The sequence below is a fragment of the Oncorhynchus gorbuscha genome, unplaced genomic scaffold (assembly GCF_021184085.1).
Source record: "Oncorhynchus gorbuscha isolate QuinsamMale2020 ecotype Even-year unplaced genomic scaffold, OgorEven_v1.0 Un_scaffold_995, whole genome shotgun sequence".
Taxonomy (NCBI): domain Eukaryota; kingdom Metazoa; phylum Chordata; class Actinopteri; order Salmoniformes; family Salmonidae; genus Oncorhynchus; species Oncorhynchus gorbuscha.
In genome coordinates, this window is record NW_025745730.1 from 122,629 (window position 1) to 148,087 (window position 25,459).

General features: G+C 41.9%; 1 protein-coding gene across 2 annotated transcripts in view; it reads right to left on the bottom strand.

Annotated features, from left to right (window-relative positions):
* Positions 1–2,109: 2,109 nt before the first annotated feature.
* Positions 2,110–25,459, bottom strand: part of LOC124019464 (solute carrier family 4 member 11-like) — a 39,056-nt gene continuing 15,706 nt past the window's right edge. For both annotated transcript variants that reach the window (XM_046334808.1, XM_046334809.1), the window contains exons 3-20: positions 24,609–24,713; positions 23,872–23,927; positions 23,413–23,632; positions 22,798–22,879; positions 22,536–22,659; positions 22,116–22,334; positions 20,506–20,590; positions 20,046–20,171; positions 19,699–19,812; positions 19,457–19,589; positions 19,035–19,108; positions 18,381–18,651; positions 17,977–18,083; positions 17,649–17,814; positions 15,742–15,915; positions 15,242–15,437; positions 6,021–6,190; positions 2,110–5,658 (exon numbers count right to left, since the gene is read on the bottom strand). In XM_046334808.1, coding sequence (XP_046190764.1) covers positions 5,592–5,658; positions 6,021–6,190; positions 15,242–15,437; positions 15,742–15,915; positions 17,649–17,814; positions 17,977–18,083; positions 18,381–18,651; positions 19,035–19,108; positions 19,457–19,589; positions 19,699–19,812; positions 20,046–20,171; positions 20,506–20,590; positions 22,116–22,334; positions 22,536–22,659; positions 22,798–22,879; positions 23,413–23,632; positions 23,872–23,927; positions 24,609–24,713 — 2,489 coding nt within the window. In that variant the 3' untranslated portion in view covers positions 2,110–5,591. The remainder of the gene's footprint in view (positions 5,659–6,020; positions 6,191–15,241; positions 15,438–15,741; positions 15,916–17,648; positions 17,815–17,976; positions 18,084–18,380; positions 18,652–19,034; positions 19,109–19,456; positions 19,590–19,698; positions 19,813–20,045; positions 20,172–20,505; positions 20,591–22,115; positions 22,335–22,535; positions 22,660–22,797; positions 22,880–23,412; positions 23,633–23,871; positions 23,928–24,608; positions 24,714–25,459) is intronic.

Sequence of the window (25,459 nt, forward strand, 5' to 3'; positions counted from 1 at the left end):
TGGCGGGTGGTGGGTGGTGGGTGGCGGGTGGCGGGACACAATGCAGATAGCCCTGTTAGCAAATGTACAGGGGCACTGGTTGGTCGGGCCAATTGAGGTAGTATGTACATGAATGTATAGTTAAAGTGACTATGCATATATGATAAACAGAGAGTAGCAGCAATGTAAAAGAGGGGTTGGGGGGAGGGTGAACACAATGCAAATAGTCTAGGTAAGCATTTGATTACCTGTTCAGGAGTCTTATGGCTTGGGGGTAAAAACTGTTGAGAAGCCTTTTTGTCCTAGACTTGGCACTCCGGTACCATTTGCCATGCGGTAGTAGAGAGAATAGTCTATGACTGGGCTGGCTGGGGTCTTTGACAATTTTTGGGACCTTCCTCTGACACCGCCTGACACCGGCGTGTCTGTGTGCATTGCCAAGTTGCAGCAGGTTCTGGTTCCTTATATGAGGCTGTAACAGTTCAGCCCTCGTGAGGCTCTGACAGTTCAGGTGTCTTGGTTAAGTATTAGGGAACAAAGTGGCTTCTGGAACCCTTTTTTTGGAGCCGGTGGAACTTGTATGTGTTTGGGCTGCCATGGGTACCCTCTGAGCCGGCTTGGGGCGTGATTGTATTTCCCCATAGAATGTTATACAGAGTGACCGACTGAAAGGAAGTATACAGTTATGAATATAACCACTGTTCCTTGAAAGAGGGAATGAGGTGTAACATATTTTTGCCCAGCGCTCTCAGGGGATTTATGCTCGGTGAAATGGGTGCAGGCCTGTTGGGTGTGATTTCATGTTTGATTGGTCGTTGACTCCCCTATAGTATGTTATAACTCATTCCCTTCTTCAGGGAACAGTAGTTATATTATAACCGTATGTTTTGCGGTAATAATTCTAATGTATTGTTGCTTCAGGATTATTTTCCTGCTGTAGCAAACTGTCTCAAATTAAGATCTTATATCTGGATCCTAAAGATGTGGTTCTGTTTTGTCTTGAAGTGGAGCAGAATTTATCACATCAAAGGATCTGAATGAAAAGTGCTGATAAACTGTCAGTTATTAGCATACTGTTGATAATACAAAACTATTGTACTATTCAAATGACTCTTCAATCTGGTGGTTTTTGCAGATTGTGTTCTTGTCATAAGTCTGCCCATCCATGTTCAATGTATCGTGGTTTTCAAACAGGATCATTTAATCAATTGGACTTTTTCTACAATGTTGTGCTTATGAGTTTCTGTCTCGAAATAGCCAGCATTGACGTAGGCATACGAGAACAGCCTGTGTATGGTAATTGTGAAGGAGTTGTGCGGTAGTATTGCTCAGGTTCTTTAACACTGATTGCTGCCTGCCAGCATGGATGTTCTGGAATCACATTTCTATTCCTCAAAGATGGGATGTCATCCAGAACCTATTTGAGGTATATGTTCACTCACCTAGATTTATTGTCAATTTATCTTAAGTGAAATCAAAGTTTAGCCGTTATTGTAAATAAGAATTTGTTCTTAACCGACTTGCCTAGTTAAATAAAAGGACTGGAATTCAATCCAACCGCGCTATGTCAACACTGAACATTTTATGTTGGTAAACACTGCATATGTCAATCCACATTTTTATTATGTTTTTTTCCACCTCATAATGTGGAAATATAATTTAAAAATACAGGGAAATTACGTTTTTGACTGCACTTCCCTTTAAAAAATTCCACTCTACTCTGAAGTGTTGAAGGCAAAACAATTTATCTGACACAGCTGTGATCTTTAGGGAACAGTTTGTTCATAACACCTTTTGAAATGTATACATTGGCTTTAAAAGCAGTGACACTAGAAACCACTGCAAAGAACAGCTGACAAGTAACAAGTCTGATAATAAGACTACACAGAACTCTCCTCTGAAAATCCAGGTTTAGGTTATTCTAGGTGGGTTTATAGTGCCATCTATTGGGACAATTGCACAGGGTGAACTCTCTCACAGATCTGCAATGTTGTGAAACTATCAACCAAGAACTCGAAAGGGAGGACTGTTTTACACGTCTTCAGAATGAGGTAATACAGTACAGAAAGTGAGCAATATGAACATGTTAATCTGTTGCAGTGTGATTATAATTAAATACAAACATTCAAATCATTTAAAAGGCTTTATTCGTTTGGTAACAGCTTAAACAGCAGGAAAGCAGTATACTGTGCAACATATTTGTTTGTTTTACATTAATATCCTGTATGTTACTTTGTAATTGCTGAAGTTATGGCACAATTGCATTGCAATCTGGCCAATTCATTGTGAATTGATATTGTATAAGTAACCAAAAATATTGAACTATAAACAACCATGACTATCTGCAGATCCCAGCCTAAAACCAAAACAATGTTGATCTTTATAAATGTTTACCTTATTCATATACAACAATACAATGAGCTTAAACATGTTATATAAAGGTAGGATGTGGGTCAGGGGCAGAATTAGATAATGCCTTGTGTTGTGCAGAATTTCTCATAATACAATAAGAAGAGAGATTAAAGAGTATGTTAAATATTTTAGCAACTATATAGATAAAGCAATTACATAGATTAAGCAACTACTGTACGTCAATCAATCACATTTATTTATAAAGCGCTTTTTACATCAGCCGATGTCACAAAGTGCTATACAGAAACCCAGCCTAAAATCCCAAACAGCAAGCAATGCAGATGTAGAAGCACGGCTTATACTTAACAAATAAAAAAGGTGAAAATTGTGGTCCATCTAGATTTCAATTTCAGTCAACTACCGGTTGCAACCCAGTCACAGTCTAGTACTCTTGGAGTCAAAGGGCCTTAACATGTACTGAGTCAAAGACGTGTAAATTTGGTGTCCGAAGGCCATTCATTTAACATAAAAAGATAAATATGTATGAATATAATATTAAATCACTCAACTCTTACCCTTCTTTTCACCCAGAAATATTTGTGTTGCAAACTATTAAATTAAGAGATTTATTGAGCTCTAAACTGTCAAAATGTCCTTCAGTGTAACTGTCCGGGTAAAAATTTGAATTACAAAAGTGTTTTTAAAATGTAAAAATTCATCCTAAAAATATAAATGAACACCCATGGCATAATTGTGTTAGTTTTTGTAACAATATATAGAATAATGGGCGACATACTGTATCTAAAAAATATTTTAAAACTTTAATAACTTTTGTCCGGAATTTTGAGTTTCATCAAAGTCATTCAGTATAACAAAGGTAAAAAGCCATTTTTAAGCATATCACATGATGGTAATCATGTGACAGTGTGTGACATCACAAAGAAGACCCATTGAAGACCCTCTATCAATGTGATGAGGTGAGTAAATCTCTCTGAAATATTTGATGATTTCACCTTTCATTGTAACGAAAATGCATGTCCTTCAGTACAATACAGAAAATAATATTTTAATGTTATTATTTTATAAAAAGCTCTATTAAATATAAAAAGTAAGAATAATCTTTATTCAATGTCATTCATTTATATAGATGGCCAAGGAACTGCCTGTTAAATATGTTTATTTATGAAATCCATCCTTAAGTATCACGCTTTTGTTCTTCAGCACAACAAAAGTTTCATGTTATACCACATTGTCACCATTATGCTGAATGACAGTAGCTTTGTTATCCCATGTTTTCACTAGTTTACAACATTTAATCATGCAATTGATATTTACTTGATGTTTGAATACTGAATATTAACATTGTAAACAAATGTATGACATTTTAAGGTTTTTCAAGGCACATTATATTTATACTGTAGATGCCGTTGTCTAATAAGAAGAGGGCTGCACGACACAGACAACAGATTAATGCAGATCCAGTTGCTAGGGAGGAAAGACTAGCCAGAAGAAAAGCAAGGTATTGTTTTAATTGTTTCATGCTACTGTCAGCAACAGAATAGGATACAATAGCATATAAAGCTGGGTGGATAACGCTTAACATTAAGTTGCACTATTACACTGTAGTTAATATTTTATTGCACTGCAGTTAAGGTATAACTGATGGTGTATATTAGTTCATATAATATTACAAACACACACACGATTATGAATTAAAAATGGATTTTGGTTTATTGCTGCTTCACATTTGGGGCATTATATGAAAAATCGAGACTGTACAAATTTGAAATGAAGTAGTTTGATGGCCATTTTATGTAGCTATTTTGTGTAGGTATCTTGGAATTACATGTGTACCTGCATTAAATATACATTTACCAGTTACAGTGTAACAATGTATAATTATAACATTAACTATTATGTAATAATCGTGTAATAATGCAATTTAATGCAACGTAAAGTGTTGCCACAGGCTCAAATTATAGTAAAGTGATTATTATTAACATTAGCAATGAAATAGTAACAAAACATGTTTGGAAGAGAAAAGGAGAGGGAGTTGATTTAACTTTTAAACTTTGATTAAGTGTTATCATTGTATAGCCTACTTTTAATAGACTACTAATAACATTTCATGGATGTGAATCCTATTCTGTGCCAGTGTCATAACTATTACATTTGAGTTTTTTAGCTATCAGAGAAGAAAGAAGGATGTCTATCCTGATCATCCACCGATCCATACAATGACAATCTCATGCTGAAAAAGAGGGAAAATGTGAGATTAAATTAGAGAAAGCACCGTGAAAGAATCAAACAAATGAATGTGGTGATGAAACTCTTTTGAGCAGCCACCTGAACAACTTGTACAAGTACAACATGAACCTGCACCTCCAGAACTGGATTAACCATCTGAGTCCTTGAAAAATACTATTGTGGCTACTAATAATTATTCATAGGATCATTATTGTTGTTGCTAAAAGGAATCACATTTAATCAATGTTTTTGGGCCGTAGTGATGTGTCATTCAGGGTAACAAAATATTGTCGTACAGTATAATACCAGTATATTATATTAAAATGCAATAACTTAACTCGGATAGATAAAAACAAATCTCAAAGGATGAAGTAAAAGATATTTTCGTCGATTTTACAATTTTTACAAAGTTTTTGTAAAAGACCTTCATTAGATTTTGAGTTGTACCTGTGACACATAAAATATGTGGTATTCAAAATAAAATAATGGTCATTTTTTCTGGGTAGTTATATTTCTGCCAGTCTAAGCATGAATATAACCTTGGGATTATGAAAAATGGGCATACATTTTTTTTAAACACTTAGTGTTATACTGAATGACATTTTACTAGGGTACATTCATATGAATCACATTTTTTTTATTGGCTTTATTCTTGAATATAACTAATATAAGGGCATATATGACACTCCAATGAACATAAAAAGGATTTGAAGGGAATTGTAATTGCTGTTTTATTTTTTTGCTACTTTGAAAACCTTATATGTCTTTGACCCAGTTTACAAAATAGATTTTGTATTTTAGGGGGCTCAAATCAATTCATAGAGCTGAAGATTTGCACTGTAGTGCGATTTTACATGAACGGTAATTTCTGATCGAGCCTTCTTTGAATGCAGTCTCCGCAAATGCGGGAACATTATCTTTAAATTTCTATTGAGCTTTAGCGTAGGTCTTCAACGCTACAAATTGAATCAAGGCCTTGGTATCAGTCCTTTTAGAGTTCTCCCTCCGTCTGTCTACATGTGCTGAGAATCCATGATGTCCAGATACTTCGCCTCGATTACCCTTGGCAGCAGGTTAGTCCTGGTGAAGAGATACAGAGACACACATTAAACCCAATTAATTCAAAATCAAACTCACTACTGTAATAAGTAAGAACTACAGTCTTGGTTGTTTTCAATGGTAAATACACCTGTTATAATCTTTGTTAATAGAAAGCCAGAACAATCAATTATTGGTGATCTTGAATATTTAACCATGGAAATCAACCAGGCATGTTTTTCTAACCACTAGGGGCTACTGCTACCCTTTGTTCAAAGCCAAAAGCCCCTGGTTCAGCTTCCCAGTTTTTTTGTGGACTTCTCTGCCCCCTGCTGGTCAGGAGGACTATACCAATTCAATAGAGGTACAATAAAATGTGTTCTATTTAATTATGTGACTGTTACCTGATGGGAATGAGCAGGATCATCAAGAAAGGGAAGATCATCTTAATATAGGGCAGAGGGTACATGCCAAACGCACACAGGATGATCAACTGCAGTATCTGCAGGGCTGTGAAGAAGTGCACCTTCTTCTGGGGCACCCTCCGAATGTAGTGGGTGGGAGGGTAGGAAGTCTGAGGGGAGGGAGAGGAGATGGTTTAACATCATGGTTGACAAGGATATCTGAGGGGAGGGAGAGGACATGGTTGAACATCATGGTTGACCTGGACGTGTGAGGGGAGGCAGAGGGAGAGGAGATGGCTGAACATCATGGTTGTCTAGGACGTCTGAGGGGAGGCAGAGGTGATGGTTTAACATTATGGTTGACTAGGACGTCTGAGGGGAGGCAGAGGAGATGGCTGAACATCATGGTTGTCTAGGACGTCTGAGGGGAGGCAGAGGTGATGGTTTAACATTATGGTTGACTAGGACGTCTGAGGGGAGGCAGAGGAGATGGTTTAACATCATGGTTGACTAGGACGTCTGAGGGGAGGCAGAGCAGATGGTTTAACATTATGGTTGACTAGGACGTCTGAGGGGAGGCAGAGCAGATGGTTTAACATTATGGTTGACTAGGACGTCTGAGGGGAGGCAGAGCAGATGGTTTAACATTATGGTTGACTAGGACGTCTGAGGGGAGGCAGAGCAGATGGTTTAACATCATGGTTGACTAGGACGTCTGAGGGGAGAGAGAGAAGATGGTTTAACATTATGGTTGACTAGGACGTCTGAGGGGAGGCAGAGCAGATGGTTTAACATTATGGTTGACTAGGACGTCTGAGGGGAGGCAGAGCAGATGGTTTAACATCATGGTTGACTAGGACGTCTGAGGGGAGAGAGAGGAGATGGTTTAACATTGTGGTTGACTAGGACGTCAGAGGGTAGAGAGATGGAGAAGAGATGGTTTAACATCTTGGTTGACTAGGACGTCAGTGGGGAGAGAGATGGAGAAGAGATGGTTTAACATCTTGGTTGACTAGGACATCTGAGGAGAGGGAGAGGAGATGGGGGAAGATCTTCATAGGTAAGTGATTTATTTTATCGCTATTTCTGACTTTTGTGACACCTCTGCTGGTTTGGAAAATGTTTTTAATGCTTTTGTGTGTGGGGCGCTATCCTCAGATCATCTCATGGTATGCTTTCACCATAAAGCCTTTTTGAAATCTGATACGGCGGTTGGATTAACAAGAAGTTAAGCTTTTAAACGATGTAAGACACTTGTATGTTCATGAATGTTTAATATTACTATTTTTGTATTTTGAATTTCGTGCTCTGCAATTTCACTGGATGTTGTCGAGGTAGGACGGTAGAGCCCCACCTATCCCTTAACATCATGGGGGACGGAGAGGAGATGGTTTAACATCTTGGTTGACTGGGAAGTGTGAGGGGAGGCAGAGAGAGAGGAGATGGTTTAACATCATGGTTGACTGTGACGTGTGAGGGGAGGCAGAGGGAGAGGAGATGGTTTAACATCATGGTTGACTGTGACGTGTGAGGGGAAGGAGGGGAGATGGTTTAACATCATGGTTGACGAGAACGTCTGAGGGGAGGCAGAGGAGATGGTTTAAAATCATAGTTGACTAGGACGTCTGAGGGGAGGCAGAGGAGATGGTTTAAAATCATAGTTGACTAGGACGTCTGAGGGGAGGCAGAGGTGATGGTTTAACATCATGGTTGACGAGAACGTCTGAGGGGAGGCAGAGGAGATGGTTTAAAATCATGGTTGACTAGGACGTCTGAGGGGAGGCAGAGGAGATGGTTTAACATCATGGTTGACTAGGACGTCTGAGGGGAGGCAGAGGTGATGGTTTAACATCATGGTTGACAAGGACGTGTGAGGGGAGGGAGAGGAGATGGTTTAACATCATAGTTGACTAGGACGTCTGAGAGGAGGCAGAGGAGATGGTTTAACATCATGGTTGACTAGGACGTCTGAGGGGAGGCAGAGGTGATGGTTTAACATCATGGTTGACTAGGACGTCTGAGGGGAGGCAGAGGTGATGGTTTAACGTTGTGGTTGACTAGGACGTCTGAGGGGAGGCAGAGGAGATGGATTAACGTTGTGGTTGACTAGGACGTCTGAGAGGAGGCAGAGGAGATGGTTTAACATCATGGTTGACTGGGACGTGTGAGGGGAGGTAGAGGGAGAGGAAATGGTTTAACATCATGGTTGACTAGGAGGCCTGAGGTTAGGGAGAGGAGATGGTTTAACATCATGGTTAACCATTGTAGCTGCTCTGCTATTCACCATTACATCACTTATTGCTAAGATAGATACAGTGGGGAGAACAAGTATTTGAAACACTGCCGATTTTGCAGGTTTTCCTACTTACAAAGCATGTAGAGGTCTGTATTTTTTTAATCATATGTACACTGTGAGACTGTGAGAGACGGAATCTAAAACAAAAATCCAGAAAATCACATTGTATGATTTTTAAATAATTTATTTGCATTTTATTGCATGACATAAGTATTTGATACAACAGAAAAGCAGAACTTAATATTTGGTGCAGAAACCTTTGTTTGGAATTACAGAGATCATACGTTTCCTGTAGTTCTTGACCAGGTTTGCACACACTGCAGCAGTGATTTTGGCCCACTCCTCCATACAGACTTTCTCCAGATCCTTCAGGTTTCGGGTCTGTCCCTGGGCAATACGGACTTTCAGCTCCCTCCAAAGATGTTCTATTGGGTTCAGGTCTGGAGATTGACTAGGCCACTCCAGGACCTTGAGATGCTTCTTACGGAGCCACCCCTGTTTGTCCTGGCTGTGTGTTACGGGTCGTTGTCATGCTGGAAGACTCAGCCATGACCCATCTTCAATGCCCCTTGTCCTGTAGCCCATCCCAGCCTTGTGCAGGTCTACAATTTTATCCCTGATGTCCTTACACAGCTCTCTGGTCTTGGCCATTGTGGAGAGGTTGGAGTCTGTTTGATTGAGTGTGTGGACAGGTGTCTTTTATACAGGTAACGAGATCGAACAGGTGTAGTTAATACAGGTAATGAGTGGAGAACAGGAGGGCTTCTTAAAGAAAAACTAACAGGTCTGTGGGAGCCGGAATTCTTACTGGTTGGTAGGTGATCAAATACTTATGTCATGCAATAAAATGCAAATCAATTACTTAAAAATCATACAATGTGATTTTCTGGATTTTTGATTCCGTCTCTCGCATTTGAAGTGTACCTATGATAAAAAATTACAGACCTCTACATGCTTTGTAAGTAGGAAAACCTGCAAAATCGGCAGTGTATCAAATACTTGTTCTTCCCACTGTATATATTTCTACAACAAGGACGACGCACAAGATATTCTCCAAACACCCCACAGGGCCGACATCCCCGTTATTTGCAAGAGGAAGTGACGCAGGTACAGAGGACAAAGAGCCGGATGCCTGGTCAGGACCCGGAGAAGGCGACAGGGAAAAGCTGCCGTTACTGACAATACTACTCGCCAATGTGCAATCATTGGACAACAAATTAGACGAGGTACGATCACGAATGCCCTATCAATGGGACATTGAAAACTGTAATATCCTATGTTTCATGGATTAGTGGCTGAATGACGACATGGATATTCAGCTAGCGGGATAAATGCTGCACCGGCAAGATAGAACAGCACACTCCATTAAGACGGGGGGTGCATATTGGTAAACAACAACTGTTGCACGAAATCTAAGGAAGTCTCTAGATTTTTGCTCGCCTGAAGTAGAGTATATTGTGATAAATTGCAGGCCACACTACCTGCAAAGAGAGTTTTCAGCTATACTTTTCGTGGCTGTTTATTTACCACCACAGACAGATGCTGGCACTAAGACCGCACTCAGTCAGTTGTATAAGGAAATAAGCAAACAGGAAACCACTCACACAGAGGCAGCGCTACTAGTGGCCAGAGACTTTAATGCAGGGAAACTTAAATCAGTTCTACCAAATTTCTATCAACATGTTAAATGTACAACCAGAGGGAAAAAAATTCTAGATCACCTGTACTCTACACTCAGAGACGCTTACAAAGCTCTCCCCCTCCTCCATTTGGTAAATCCGACCACAACTCTATCCTTCTGATTCCCGCTTACAAGCAAAAATTAAAGCAGGAAGCACCAGTGACTCGGTCTATGAAAAAGTGGTCAGATGAAGCAGATGCTAAACTACAGGACAGTTTTGCTATCACAGACTGAAACATGTTCTGGGATTCTTCCAATGGCATTGAGGAGTAAACCACATCAGTTTAGAGAAGATTTTAGAGAAGGCTGTTGCACAGCAACTCACTGCCTTCCTGAAGACAAACAATGTATACGAAATGCTTCAGTCTGGTTTTAGACCCCATCATAGCACTGAGATGGCACTTGTGAAGGTGGTAAATGACATTTTGATGGCATCGGACCGTGGCTCTGCATCTGTCCTCGTGCTCCTAGACCTTAGTGCTGCTTTTGATACCATCGATCACCACATTCTTTTGGAGAGATTGGAAACCCAAATTGGTCTACACGGACATGTTCTGGCCTGGTTTAGGTCTTATCTGTCGGAAAGATATCAGTTTGTCTCTGTGAATGGTTTGTCCTCTGACAAATCAACTGTACATTTCGGTGTTCCTCAAGGTTCTGTTTTAGGACCACTATTGTTTTCACTATATATTTTACCTCTTGGGGATGTTATTCGAAAACATAATGTAAACTTTCACTGCTATGCGGATGACACACAGCTGTACATTTCAATGAAACATGGTGAAGCACCAAAATTGCCCTCGCTAGAAGCATGTGTTTCAGACATAAGGAAGTGGATGGCTGCAAACTTTCTACTATTAAACTCGGACAAAACAGAGATGCTTGTTCTAGGTCCCAAGAAACAAAGAGATCTTCTGTTGAATCTGACAATTAATCTTAATGGTTGTACAGTCGTCTCAAATAAAACTGTGAAGGACCTCGGCGTTACTCTGGACCCTGATCTCTCTTTTGAAGAACATATCAAGACCATTTCGAGGACAGCTTTTTTCCATCTACGTAACATTGCAAAAATCAGAAACTTTCTGTCCCAAAATGATGCAGAAAAATTAATCCATGCTTTTGTCACTTCTAGGTTAGACTACTGCAATGCTCTATTTTCCGGCTACCCGGATAAAGCACTAAATAAACTTCAGTTAGTGCTAAATACGGCTGCTAGAATCCTGACTAGAACCAAAAAATTTGATCATATTACTCCAGTGCTAGCCTCTCTACACTGGCTTCCTGTCAAAGCAAGGGCTGATTTCAAGGTTTTACTGCTAACCTACAAAGCATTACATGGGCTTGCTCCTACCTACCTCTCTGATTTGGTCCTGCCGTACATACCTACACGTACGCTACGGTCACAAGACGCAGGCCTCCTAATTGTCCCTAGAATTTCTAAGCAAACAGCTGGAGGCAGGGCTTTCTCCTATAGAGCTCCATTTTTATGGAACGGTCTGCCTACCCATGTCAGAGACGCAAACTCGGTCTCAACCTTTAAGTCTTTACTGAAGACTCATCTCTTCAGTGGGTCATATGATTGAGTGTAGTCTGGCCCAGGAGTGGGAAGGTGAACGGAAAGGCTCTGGAGCAACGAACCGCCCTTGCTGTCTCTGCCTGGCCGGTTCCCCTTTTCCACTGGGATTCTCTGCCTCTAACCCTGTTACGGGGGCTGAGTCACTGGCTTGCTGGGGCTCTCTCGTGCCGTCCCTGGGGGGGTGCGTCACCTGGGTGGGTTGATTCACTGTTGTGGTCGGCCTGTCTGGGTTTCCTCCCCCCTTGGGTTGTACCGTGTCGGAGATCTTTGTGGGCTATACTCGGCCTTGTCTCAGGATGGTAAGTTGGTGGTTGAAGATTTCCCTCTAGTGGTGTGGGGGCTGTGCTTTGGCAAAGTGGGTGGGGTTATATCCTTCCTGTTTGGCCCTGTCCGGGGGTGTCCTCGGATGGGGCCACAGTGTCTCCTGACCCCTCCTGTCTCAGCCTCCAGTATTTATGCTGCAGTAGTTTATGTGTCGGGGGCTAGGGTCAGTTTGTTTATCTGGAGTACTTCTCCTGTCCTATTCGGTGTCCTGTGTAAATCTAAGTGTGCGTTCTCTAATTCTCTCCTTCTCTCTTTCTTTCTCTCTCTCGGAGGACCTGAGCTCTAGGACCATGCCCCAGGACTACCTGACATGATGACTCCTTGCTGTCCCCAGTCCACCTGGCCATGCTGCTGCTCCAGTTTCAACTGGCCTGGGCCCTAGGACCATGTCCCAGGACTACCTGACATGAGGACTCCTTGCTGTCCCCAGTCCACCTGGCCATGCTCCTGCTCCAGTTTCAACTGTTCTGCCTTACTATTATTCAACCATGCTGGTCATTTATGAACATTTGAACATCTTGGCCACGTTCTGTTATAATCTCCACCCGGCACAGCCAGAAGAGGACTGGCCACCCCACATATGCTCTCTCTAATTCTCTCTTTCTTTCTCTCTCTTGGAGGACCTGAGCCCTAGGACCGTGCCCCAGGACTACCTGACATGATGGCTCCTTGCTGTCCCCAGTCCACCTGACTGTGCTGCTGCTCCAGTTTCAACTGTTCTGCCTTATTATTATTTGACCATGCTGGTCATTTATGAACATTTGAACATCTTGGTCATGTTCTGTTATAATCTCTACCCGGCACAGCCAGAAGAGGACTGGCCACCCCACATAGCCCGGTTCCTCTCTAGGTTTCTTCCTAGGTTTTGGCCTTTCTAGGGAGTTTTTCCTAGCCACCGTGCTTTTACACCTGCATTGTTTGCTGTTTGGGGTTTTAGGCTGGGTTTCTGTACAGCACTTTGAGATATCAGCTGATGTACGAAGGGCTATATAAATAAATTTGATTTGATTTGATTTGATTTTGATTTGATTTGATCAGTAACTGGCTTTATCAATAAGTGCATCGAGGACGTCGTCCCCACAGTGACTGTACGTACATATCCCAACCAGAAGCCATGGATTACAGGCAACATTCGCACTGAGCTAAAGGGTAGAGCTGCCGCTTTCAAGGTGCGGGACTCTAACCCGGAAGCTTACAAGAAATCCTGCTATGCCCCGCGACGAAAGATCATACAGGCAAAACGTCAATACAGGGCTAAGATTGAGTCATACTACACCGGCTTCGATGTTCGTCTTATGTGGAAAGGCTTGCAAACTATCACAGACTACAAAGGGAAGCACAGCCGCGAGCTGCCCATGACACAAGCCTACCAGACGAGCTAAATCACTTCTATGCTCGCTTCGAGGCAAGCAACACTGAGGCATGCATGAGGGCATCAGCTGTTCCGGACGACTGTGTGATCACGCTCTCTGTAGCCAACATGAGTAAGACATTTAAACAGGTCAACATACACAAGGCTGCGGGGCCAGACAGATTACCAGGACATGTGCTCCGGCATGTGCTGACCAACTGGCAGGTGTATTCACTGACATTTTCAACATGTCCCTGATTGAGTTTGTAATACCAATACACTCAGTTAGTGTTTGGAAGCATTGCCGTTAAATTGTTTAACTTGGGTCAAATGTTTCAGGTAACCTTCCACAAGCTTCCCACAATAGGTTTGGGGAATTTTGGCCCATTTCTCCTGACAGAGCTGGTATAACTGAGTCAGGTTTGTGGGACTCCTTGCTCGCACACGCTTTTTCAGTTCTGCCAAGGAAATCTTCTATAGGATTGAGGTCAGGACTTTGTGATGGCCACTCCAATACCTTCACTTTGTTGTCTTTGAGCCATTTTGACACAACTTTGGAAGTATGCTTGGGGTCATTGTCAATTTGGAAGACCCATTTGTGAGCAAGCTTTAACTTTGACTGATGTCTTGAGATGTTGCTTCAATATATCCACATAATTGTCGCTACACTCGCACTCGCATTTAACATCTGCTAACCATGTGTATGTGACAAATTAAATTTGATTTGATTAGACCTCATGATGCCATCTATTTTGTGAAGTGCACCAGTCCCTCCGGCAGCAAATCACCCCCACAACATGATGCTGCCTCCCCCGTGCTTCACGGTTGGAATGGTGTTCTTTAGCTTGCAATCCTCCCCCTTTTCTTCCAAACATAACAATGGTCTTTATGGCCAAACATTTATATTTCTGTTTCATCAGACCAGAGGATATTTCTCCAGAAAGTACAAAGATTGTACCCATGTGCAGTTACAAACCGTAGTCTGGCTTTTTATTGTGGTTTTGAAGCAGTGGCTTCTTCCTTGCTGAGCGGCCTTTCATGTTAGGTCGATATAGGACTCGTTAACTGTGGATATAGAAACTTTTGTACCAGTTTCTTCCAGCATCTTCACAAGGTCCTTTGCTGTTGTTCTGGGATTGATTTGCACTTTTCGCACCAAAGTACATTCATCTCTAGGAGACGGAACGCATCTCCTTCCTGAGCGGTATGACGGCTGCGTTGTCCCGTGGTGTTTATTCTTGCGTACTATTGTTTGTACAGATGAACGTGCTACCTTCAGGCGTTTGGAAATTTCTCCCAAGGATGAAACAGACTTGTGGAGGTTTCCAATGATTTTTCTGAGGTCTTGGCTGATTTCTTAAGATTTTCCCATGATGTCAAGCAAAGAGGCACTGAGTTTGAAGGTAGGCTTTGAAATACATCCACAGATACACCTCCAATTGACTCAAATGAGGTCATTTAGCCTATCAGAAGCTTCTAAAGCCATGACATCATTTTCTGGAATTTTCCAAGCTGTTTAAAGGCACAGTCAACTTAGTGTATGTAAACCTCTGACCCACTGCAATTGTGATTTAGTGAATTATAAGTTAAATAATCTGTCTGTAAACAATTTTGGGAAAAATTACTTGTGTCATGCACAAAGTAGATGTCCTAACCGACTTGCCAAAACTATAGTTTGTTAACAAGAAATTTGAGTGGTTGAAAAATGACTCCAACCTAAGTGTATGTAAACTTCCGACTTCAACTGTACACACACACACACACACACACACACACACACACACACACACACACACACACACACACACACACACACACACACACACACACACACACACACACACACACACACACACACACACACACACACACACACATACGGATGGATGGACGGACTTATGTATGTACAGTATGGATGGATGGAATACACACACACACACGTACACACACGTACACACAAACACATACATGCCCCTATATTCCTCACTCTCACCTGTTCTTTGAGGAGGAGGAGCATGCGGTCAAACATCTGGTTGCCGTCGAGGGAGGTGGCTGCTATGTAGAGGAAAAGGCCGTAGAGGACAGGCTTGGGGATCCACTGCAGAGGGATGGGTAACAAGAACACTGACAGGCCGATCAGGATGTTAGCCGTCAGAGCCGTGATCCGCGTCTCCTTCACATTGACAATGCTGTAAACCGACAGAAACAGAAATTCTTGAAGAGAGAGCCTCTTGTTTGGTCTCATTAGAAACACCCACCCATAATCTTGTTTCAAGGGCCATTGAAGAATAGATTCCAAATAGAATATTGGAGATTGCACAGACTACAGGAATACAAATTTTAAATGAAAAATCTTCATTAAAGTAGGCTTAAGTTGTCTTCATCTGGGACTGTGCAACCGTCCTTGTAAGTAACTGCTTCAAAAAATAATAAATATAAATAAGTTATGCAGAACACTGCCTCTAAATCTTTGGTCAAGCTGTCCTCACTCACGTTTCATAGAGGTGTCCCCCCTCCACGTGCAGCTCCACCTTGGCCAGCTGACGTGCGTGCAGGGAGGAGTGTGGGAATGCTGCGTGCATCCACGGCAAACCCAGACACGACATGAGGATGTTGATGAAGCCGGTCAGCATCAGGTCCCAATGGAATGCAGTTCCCTTCAACAACCTGAAACATTACCACATAGACACAGAACAGTTTGGCATTATACAATTCAGACAAACATGGACTAATCGTGGACCATGGATGACATCGCGCTGGATAGGCTACCAACATACTGGCTGGATAGGCTACCAACATACTGGCTGGATAGGCTACCAACGTGTTGGTTGAGCTGGTCAAAGCCAGTGCTTAATTTGTAAATCGGGAGGGGCTGGAACAAAAACTGAGGAAAAGAGTGGGGCACCGAAAAGCATTGCATGCATATCATCATATTTGTGTAGTGGCAAAGAGCAGTAGAGTAGAGGCACTTACAGAAGTAGCACACATGGGACCCTAGGCCACATTTTAGTGGCCTATGGTCCAGGACATATTAGGCCTTTAATAAACTAATTTCATGCAATTCTACCTCATTTTACATGAATGTAGACTTTGGCATAATCTTTTTATGGAAATCTCAGACTTCCGACTTTAGTGCGACTTTAGAACTAGGTAATGGGGGAATGTAACACGGAATTCCAAGTGGGAACTCTGGATTCATTCTAGAGCTCCAATTTTCCAATCTGAAGATCACTGACATCATGATTCGACCCTGTTTTTTTCAGAGTTAAAAGCACCATAATACCCCACAAATTATGGAAATGGCAGGCTACTTTGACACTGACAAACTGAGTTTCTGAGATCAATGAAAACGACCTTGTCTTGAATCGATCAATAGTCTAGTCCTGTGTGTGTGGACGCATATTGTAGGCTACAATATGAGGAGGAAATTCTAGTCCTAAAAATGCTTTCCAGTTTCACTGACTCTCCCAATGAATCTTAGCTCACTCACTGGTGATGGCATAATGCACTCATGCCAAAAGCCTCTCTCTCTTGTTTTACTTTGTTAAACAATATTTGGAAGTTTATCAAATATTTGGTTATCTTACAGCTGACAAATTAGAGTATTCTCCTTTCAGCGTTAGACATTTTACATTTACATTTTACATTTAAGTCATTTACATTTGCTTTCCAACCTGTGTTTTCCATGATTGTAGACTATTTGAAATATTGCGAAAGGCCAGTTTTGTCTGCATGCTGTTTGTTCACTGAGAGATTTGTTGCGCATTCCCTACTGTAGGCTATGCCTCATTGGGCTACACTCCATAGCTAGGCTATTTTTTAAATAAGCATTTTATCCTCTGTGGCAAATATTTTGTCTTTCTCATGGTGGAGTAGGCTATTTTGAATTATTTCATTTATTTTGGAACACACAGCAGTAACTCTATAACTTTGGAAAATGTATTTCAATTTATCAGGCGTGCTGAAGCTCCTCCAGAACCCTTCGCGCGGCTCTAAAATTAACGAAGAAGCAACGCGAATGAACTTTGATCGCGTTTGTTCGAATTTTTACATTGCAAAAAGTGACAATTTTTCATGCAACGAGAGGTACCGAATCCGCCTCAAATTAAGCACTGGTCAAAGCCTTACGACAAAGTCATATTTAATGAAAACCAAATATTATATACAGAATAATAGAGTAGCGTTTTAGAGTATACTATACAGTTGAGTGTGTTGAAAAAATGCATGTGCTGTGCTGCAGCAAAAGTACATCATTGTGACAAACTCTCTTGCAGGTTTGTTTGCAATCATCAAACATTAATGTAATGATTCTGCAATATTCATCTGGCGGTGCAGTTATATCCACTTTGCAGCACACGTTCTTTACCTAGAGTATAAAGTAAAAATATGGAAGATCCTACTTTGCTTCGGGGACGTGGGTGAGTGATATGACAATATTCTGGTCGATGAAGATGAGCAGCGCCAGGAGGAAGCCTAAGCCTACAGCGCTCAGACAGTTCATGCCCGTCAGCTTGTCAAACTGGGCCAGCCTGAAGATCTTCCCGTTGTGGAAGTTGAACACAGGAACTGTTTTGAAATGTTGGGAACAGTTTAGAAAAGTGGCAAGATTTGTCTTGTGGCATTTATCTCGTCTTTTTCAAGGCTTGCTTGAAACATTTTGATCAATGACAAATTGGTCATTTTAAAACAGACAATTCCCTTTTATGAACAATAATGTGTACTACTCACGCTCTACATCAAGGAAAAGGAAGGAACCAATGAAGGAGAATATAACGACAGCGATGGGTAAGGCACAGTCGGACACCACCTCTCTCACTTTGGCATGCAGATAAGGACTGTGGGAAGTAAACCAAGCCACATAGCAGTATGTCAACTATGCATTGGGTACACAATAACATTTTGCTACTCTAAATTATATAAATTGAATTTAGCAGTAGACGGTTCGACAATGAAGTGATAGTGCTGGGCTGGAACAAAAACAATCAGCAGACTGGAGTTGGAAACCCCTGAGATAACGTGTGTCCTTTAGCCACCATTGAACGGGCAGTGGTCAGCCTGGTAGTGGTCAACCTGGCAGTGGTCAGCCTGGCAGCGGTCAGCCCACATATTAGTGCAACTTGATCTGAACTTACCTCCTTCTCAGCTGGTAGAGGGCATACCCCAACCACAGAGTCCCCAGCATGAGCAGGAGACAGAGGATAGGCCTCTCCCTGGTACACAGGACCAGAGACTCGGGCAGAAACACATGCGTGACATGCTTCACCACAGGGGCCCCATCGCTGGTCCTACTCCCCAGCCTCTCTGTTGAATTTGCAGCCTTCTCCATTAACTCCTTGATCTCTAGAAGCACCCGAGTGCTGTTATTGGTTGCCAGCGTGGGCCCGTGGTAGAAGTAATTAAAGACTATAGGGAGAGAAAGAAAGGGGTAGAAATAGGGATAAGGGCAGGGAACTAAAGAGTTAATCGGGCAGCCCAAGGATAAGAGTGAGACCGCAACATATGTATACGCTCGTCTGCCACTTCCTCAGCCACTTCCTTGTGCTTAACTCAAGGGCGTCCTCCGGAACACATGTCAGTTCCCTTCAGAGCCTGCCCAGGGGAATGGTTTGATTGCATGCTTCGCTGGCCTCTTTAAAAAACGGATGGATATATGCTGGGTACATTTACTGTGCAGATGACGGGTAGCCCGCTTAGGTTCCTCTACATTTACACTAAGATGGATTTCCCCGGCGGGCGGAACACCTGAATATGTTGTGTAAATGTAAGCCCCCCATCCCCAGACTCACTTTTGACAGTGCCTTTCACCGAGTCCCCAACAAAGGCTATTGAAATGAACAGGGCTATGATTTCCTCTGATGAGCTGTAAGGAAAGGGTATAAAAGAAACACAGAGTATACCCCTTTATCTGAACAGAATAAACCACAGACCAAGACATAACAAACCAAGGCAAAGTCACAACACTGATTACAAGTGAGTACCTTCAATGAAATGATGAGTACCTTCAATGATGTTTATGGGAAAAATGAAGTCAAAACAGACAGGAATGTCACATGTTTAGTGGGTTCAGTAGTCATGCTGTCAAGGTCCTTTCCTAACTACAAAGTTGAGCCAAACAGAGCTGAACCAAGCTGTACTGCAATGGCCTGCACTGGTCTGGCTATACATCCAGCAGAAGCCTGATTCACTGAATGGCTGTTTGTCCACTGACCGTTTGAAGAGCTTCATGAACAGACTGACATTCAAAAGTGCTCCCAGGATGAGAAAGAAGCTGTTCCACAAGCCAATGCAGGCATAGAAGGCAGGGAAGTCCAAATCGTAGTCATCACAGATTCCCCGGATCACTACAAACATAAAATATCAGACAAATAATTCAAGTCTACAGGATATTGATGTAGTATTTATGTTGTCCAGATGTTTCTCTAAGATCATCTTCCAGTGTAGTAGACCTACCGCTAATAAAGATGGCCAGGGGTGCAGTAGTCAGTGGGATAACCAAAGGAGCACCAGCAAACAGAGAGTAGATCACTCCCCCGATGCTCTGGCCAACGATGACTTTCCGGACATCTATCAAGAACAGCATTATAATGTTAGTGTAGGGAAAGATTTTATATATATATTTTTTTTAAAGATGCAGTGAGTGACTATATATATTTTCAGGATTCAATCAACAGAAAATATAATTTATTTGACTTGAATTGAAAGCTGAATTATTCAAACTTTTAAGTCAGGGTCATTCATGCTTTGACAGATGGACAGGCACAAGACAGGGGGATAGGGAGACATCCAGATGATTGTACCTATCTCTCCCCGCGTGCTCTCATCGTTCAGCGAACCAAAGGCGATGTTAGGAAGTAGAATTGCAATGTACAGGAAGATGGCGGTGGTGGTGTACTTCAGCCAGGAGCGGTCTTTGCCGTACATACCTGTACGGACCAACAGGTGAGCAGTTTAGAACTTTGCCAACCAACCAGAGAGCAGTTTACAACTCTGCTAACCAACCAGAGAGCAGTTTACAACTCAGCCAACTGTAAATACAGGTACAATCTTGGATATGAATTAGCTGTGATAATCGTAATGACAACAGCAATTGTAAGGTGAAAGATTGAGCTTTTTTCACAAGTTTAGGCTATGTGATGTGTTAAATATGATTTAAAAAACTAAAATAATTATTCATGACCGGTCTAAATAGAGGGGCCGTAACGGCAAAGTATCTTTTAAAATGTAGTGACAAGAGGAAGGCTAAGTTAAAAGTTATACCGTCTGTGAAGTCTGAGGGATAGAGTGGTAGTCGCCGACGAAGATCCTCATAGATACCTCGGCCAACTTTAAAGAAATCTGCACACTGTGGAGAAAAAAGCGTTTTATTGATTGGTTGAACTGTCCTGTACTATTGTGTGGTCTGTAGGTCTACTGCAAAGCACGTAGTCCTTTAGGGATAATAAAGTCTATATACAGTAATACAAGACACTAAACCAGAGGGGCCACCACAGTTGTGTTTGTTAAGGCACACAGAAATAAAAGCCCTCTGGAATAAGTATTTGACCTGGATTATTGTGGATGCGTTGGTTGGTTATTCAAAATCCTTTTTACTAAGGTACTTCAAGCGCAACTTTTCTTTAACCGGCAGGCATTTCTGTGGTTGCGTCTCTACACACTAAGTCTAGAAATTTCCCCTTGATTAAAGAAGGCTACATAATGAAGTACTTTGTCGTTACAAGAGCCTAGATGCAGTCTGCTGCCAGGGAAATACAACATTTTGGCATACAGCTGAATGTGCAGTCCAGCTGCTTACCATTCCTGAGGACTTGATGATAGAGGGGGGAAAGGGATTAAATAAATTGGCTGAAGTATTACTACATAGTGGAGCGAGTCTTTATATGTCTGGATAAAGGAAAACCCGAGGGTGGTCCATCTCCACATGGGGGAAATCTCATAAGGGGACCACACCACTAACAGGGAAAATACTTTTATCATGCCGCTTTAAAGGAATAGTTACTCAAAGTAAAAGTAAAGTAATGCTCTTTATTTTATATGCGTTTTAGCTTAGTTTCGACTTAGTGTTTCATCCAAACCAAATTTAAGATTGTTAGCTGGTTATTTACATCCATAATCTTTTGAATGAAACAACCCACACCCTGTGTCAAAAATAAGATTGAAAAACAGTGAACCATCCCTTTAACTAACAGGTAGTGACTTCGGAACATATTCAGACCCCTTGACTTTTTCCACATTTTGTTACGTTACAGCCTCATTCTAAAAAATACTCAGCAATCTACACACAATACCTCATAATAAAGAAGCAAAAACAGGTTTTTAGAAATGTTAGCAAATGTATTAAAATAAAAAAACAGAAATACCCTTTACATAAGTATTCAGACCCTTTGGTATGAGACTCAAAATTGAGCTCAGGTGCATCCTGTTTCCATTGATCATCCTTGAGATGTTTCTACAACTTGATTGGAGTCCACCTGTGGTAAATTCAATTGATTGGACATAATTTGTAAAGGCACACACCTGTCTATATAAGGTTCCACAGTTGACAGTGCATGTCAGAGCAAAAACAAAACCATGAGGTCGAAGGAATTGTCTGTAGATCGCCGAGACAGGATTGTGTCGAGGCACAGATCTGAGGAAGGGTACCAAAACATTTCTGCAACATTGAAGGTCCCCAAGAACACAGTGTGTTGATTGATGAGGGGAAAAAGCAACTTAATACATTTTAGAATAAGGCCTAACCTAACAAAATGTGGAAAAAGTCAAGCCATCTGAATACTTTCTGACGGCACTGTGTTTCCAACTGAACAGTGAAGCTGCTACATGTTGGCCATGTCAGTCCCCGTCAGATTGATGAGGTAGTCCCTGCCTACTTTTAGTGTTTTTTTGCTGCGTGGGTCCGTTTCTGCATGGATCATCTGCTTCTCTGTAGCTGGTTTCTCATTGACTATGGAGAGATGATGACGCTGGTGCACCAGCTCTTGTTTGAACTCCTCCTGGGTCTTGGCGTCCAGCAGTTTCTGTCTGAAGGAGATGTCTGAGAACATGGTGGCGAATGTGCGGCCCAGCTCGATAGCTGTCTTGGTGCTTTTCTGGGGAGCGAGAGAATACTTAGAGAATATTTGAGGAACATAATAGAACTATTAAGATATTAATCAGTTGCCAGGAAATTTCTCTCAACTCACAAAACACATAGATATGGGCATTACTGTAATATTGCCACAGACATATTGGTATTAGTGTAATATCATGTTCTGCTTGTTAAATCGTAGATGAGTCAAATGGAGCATTACCGTTCTGGGTGGGGAGAGAATGAGGATGACATATCGAGCCTCACAACAGTTTGCTCCCCAGTTCTGTGGTCTCTCCAGACGGGCGATGCAGACGTGGCGTCTCTGGAGGCTCTTCACATTGCATCTGGACAGACGTACACAGACAGACAAATTCAGTCAAACCTCTTGTCCCTACTCAGAGGTTTGACTGTGTTGGAAACATTACTTAGGTAAAGTAATAACAAGTAATGACCGATAATGCAGTACGTCAGCTGTTACTCACAGGACACAGAGCCAGGACTGCTGGTAGCGGACACCAGTGGCAGAAGCAGTCACACCCTGAATGGTCTCGGACAACAATTGCACTGGAGAGAGCAATCAGAGGGTACGAATATCAACGAATGTATCTTTTTCTAGTACATTGAAAAACAAAGCTAAATCATGATGAATGTTTTCACTGAGATATTAGGCCTACCTTGATATAATATTCCATCTAATTTATCACCAATACCTTGTGTGCTTCAAGGGATACTGCATGATTTTGAGGATTCTACTTACCCAAAGTCAGATATAAGTTTTATGTCTGTACGTGGAATTTAAAAAATAATTGAAGTTAGCTTATTGTTAGCTTAGCACAATTGCTGGAAGTCTCCGGGCACAGTAGCCAGCTCCTCTCAAAAGCATAGAAATTGACCTAACTATTCCAAAGCTGGGTGGTTGGTCATTTATAGTCTGACAAAGCTTTACGTAGTAATCTATCATTTTTACATACGGACATTTTTACTGATAATCATAAGAAACAAGATTCTATCAACTTCCTCATTTTAGAACTACATTGGCCTCTTCCAGCAATTGCCATTTGCAAACTGCACTTTGCATTTTATTCCCCAATGCACACCATTGTCCTCATCTCCTCCTGTGTCTGCGAACACAGTGTTCATGACCTCGTCCATGTCACAGCCCCCGTGGCCGTCTTCCGTTACATGGGTCAGCATGCACCTTAGCACCTCGTCTAGAGTGGTTGCCTTATCATCCAATAGGATACTGGCCTGGGCCAGGAAGCCATCTAGGTCCCGGTGGCCGCGCACTTCCTCCTGGAAGTTCATCGGCTTCACATACTGGTGGAGGCAAAGCCAGGGAAGATGTTGGTAGGAGTAGACTTGTAAAGGGTTCCAACACCATACAGATACACTATGCGAATCTCAAACCTTCTCATGCAAACATCCCATTGAAGTTAGTACTCGGTCTGGGTGAAAGTTTGATTTCAAATATGTCATAATTCCACTGGGATTCACTTCTCAAGTTCCTTTAGCTAATATTAGAGCTCTACAGAGAGTGTTGTAAAAGAGTAGCTTACTTTTCTTGATGTGTTCAGGAGCCCAAACCCAGGGTCATCCCCAGGGTCATCTGGAACTACGGATTAAAGGTTTTTAAGTCGGCATCGTTTTCAACAGGCCACATAGGCACATAGCTCTGAAGAGATCTGTTGCTCCATATTTATAAATAGTCAGTTCTGACAGCAGGTGGAATAGTAGAAGGACACACAATGACAGACTGTTTATTTTCTTGACTTCTGAGGAACTCTTGGCACTGACTAGTACCTCATTACTATAACAAAATGTCAAAATATGGAAGTTAGAAAATAAAGGAGAGCCGCACACTCTAGGTGCTCAGATGCAAAAATGTAATATCCAACGTTTCGACAGCCAAGCTCTCTTCATCACGTTTCTACCCTGATGAAGACAGCCTGGCTGTCGAAACTTTGGATATTACATTTTTGCATCTGAGCTCCTAGAGTGTGTGGCTCTCCTTTATTTTAAAGTTTTCTACTCCGCTAGCCAGCACCTCGCCTAAATAGGTGTGCGTTTCTTTTTCTTCTAAAATATGGAAGCTAGACAGAGAATAGTGGTTGTTGGCAGCCCTTGGTAAATACTATTTAATTGATTAGTATGATGCACACACACACACACACACACACACACACACACACACACACACACACACACACACACACACACACACACACACACACACACACACACACACACACACACACACACACACACACACACACACACACACACACACACTGACCTGAAATCCCTGTTTGGATCGGAGTGTCATGGTGGTCCTTAGGTGTATTGTCATGGTTCCCCACTTTGCCCTCAACACATTCCTCCCGCTCCACGTCTCGCAACTCTGCAGACACAACAACACAGCAAGGGTCAGAGGTCAGGGATTAGGATACCCTCTCCAATGTCATAAATTACCATGCAGGTTCTTCTATCTCTGAATAGGCTAGTTTACTTCACTGGAGTGCCTTGCTTGATGTTATGGTACATTCATATATGAATGATGGAAAAGTACAGTTATATTTTCAGAACCTTGCCCTCCCTCCAAAGACAAAGCTGCAGAAAACGCATAGTGTTAGCCTAATGGATGTAGCTACTACAATATCGATTGATTCAGTCAGGACGATAACCCTGTTTTGGTCTCAAGGTTAAGGTATTAGACAAGGTCAACAGTATTTAGAGTATGAAGCTATTGGTCTGCCCTCTGGCTGTATTACCATCTGTTATAGAACACACAGTACAGAACATTGAGGTCCTATAAAATAATCCCCCTAAAACCAGAAATGGCACAATATAACAATAGACGTCCCCTCGTAAATTCTTTCATCGTATTGAAGAGAAATATGTGTTGTAGATTCATGCATGTTTTATGAGAGAGAAAGAGGGCATGAAGACTGTATCCATGAACAACAATGCAGCTTGATCTGGTAATTAGCTTGGCTGAGCTATAACTTTGCACACATGTGATATATGAGTATTCCTCCATGGCACCGGCTCATTTGTCATCTACCTAGTTATTTACTAGTTTGTTTTCTTTGTTACTACCGCTAAAGGCCTGACGGTGCTCATTGGTGTATGAAATGAAGGATTAGC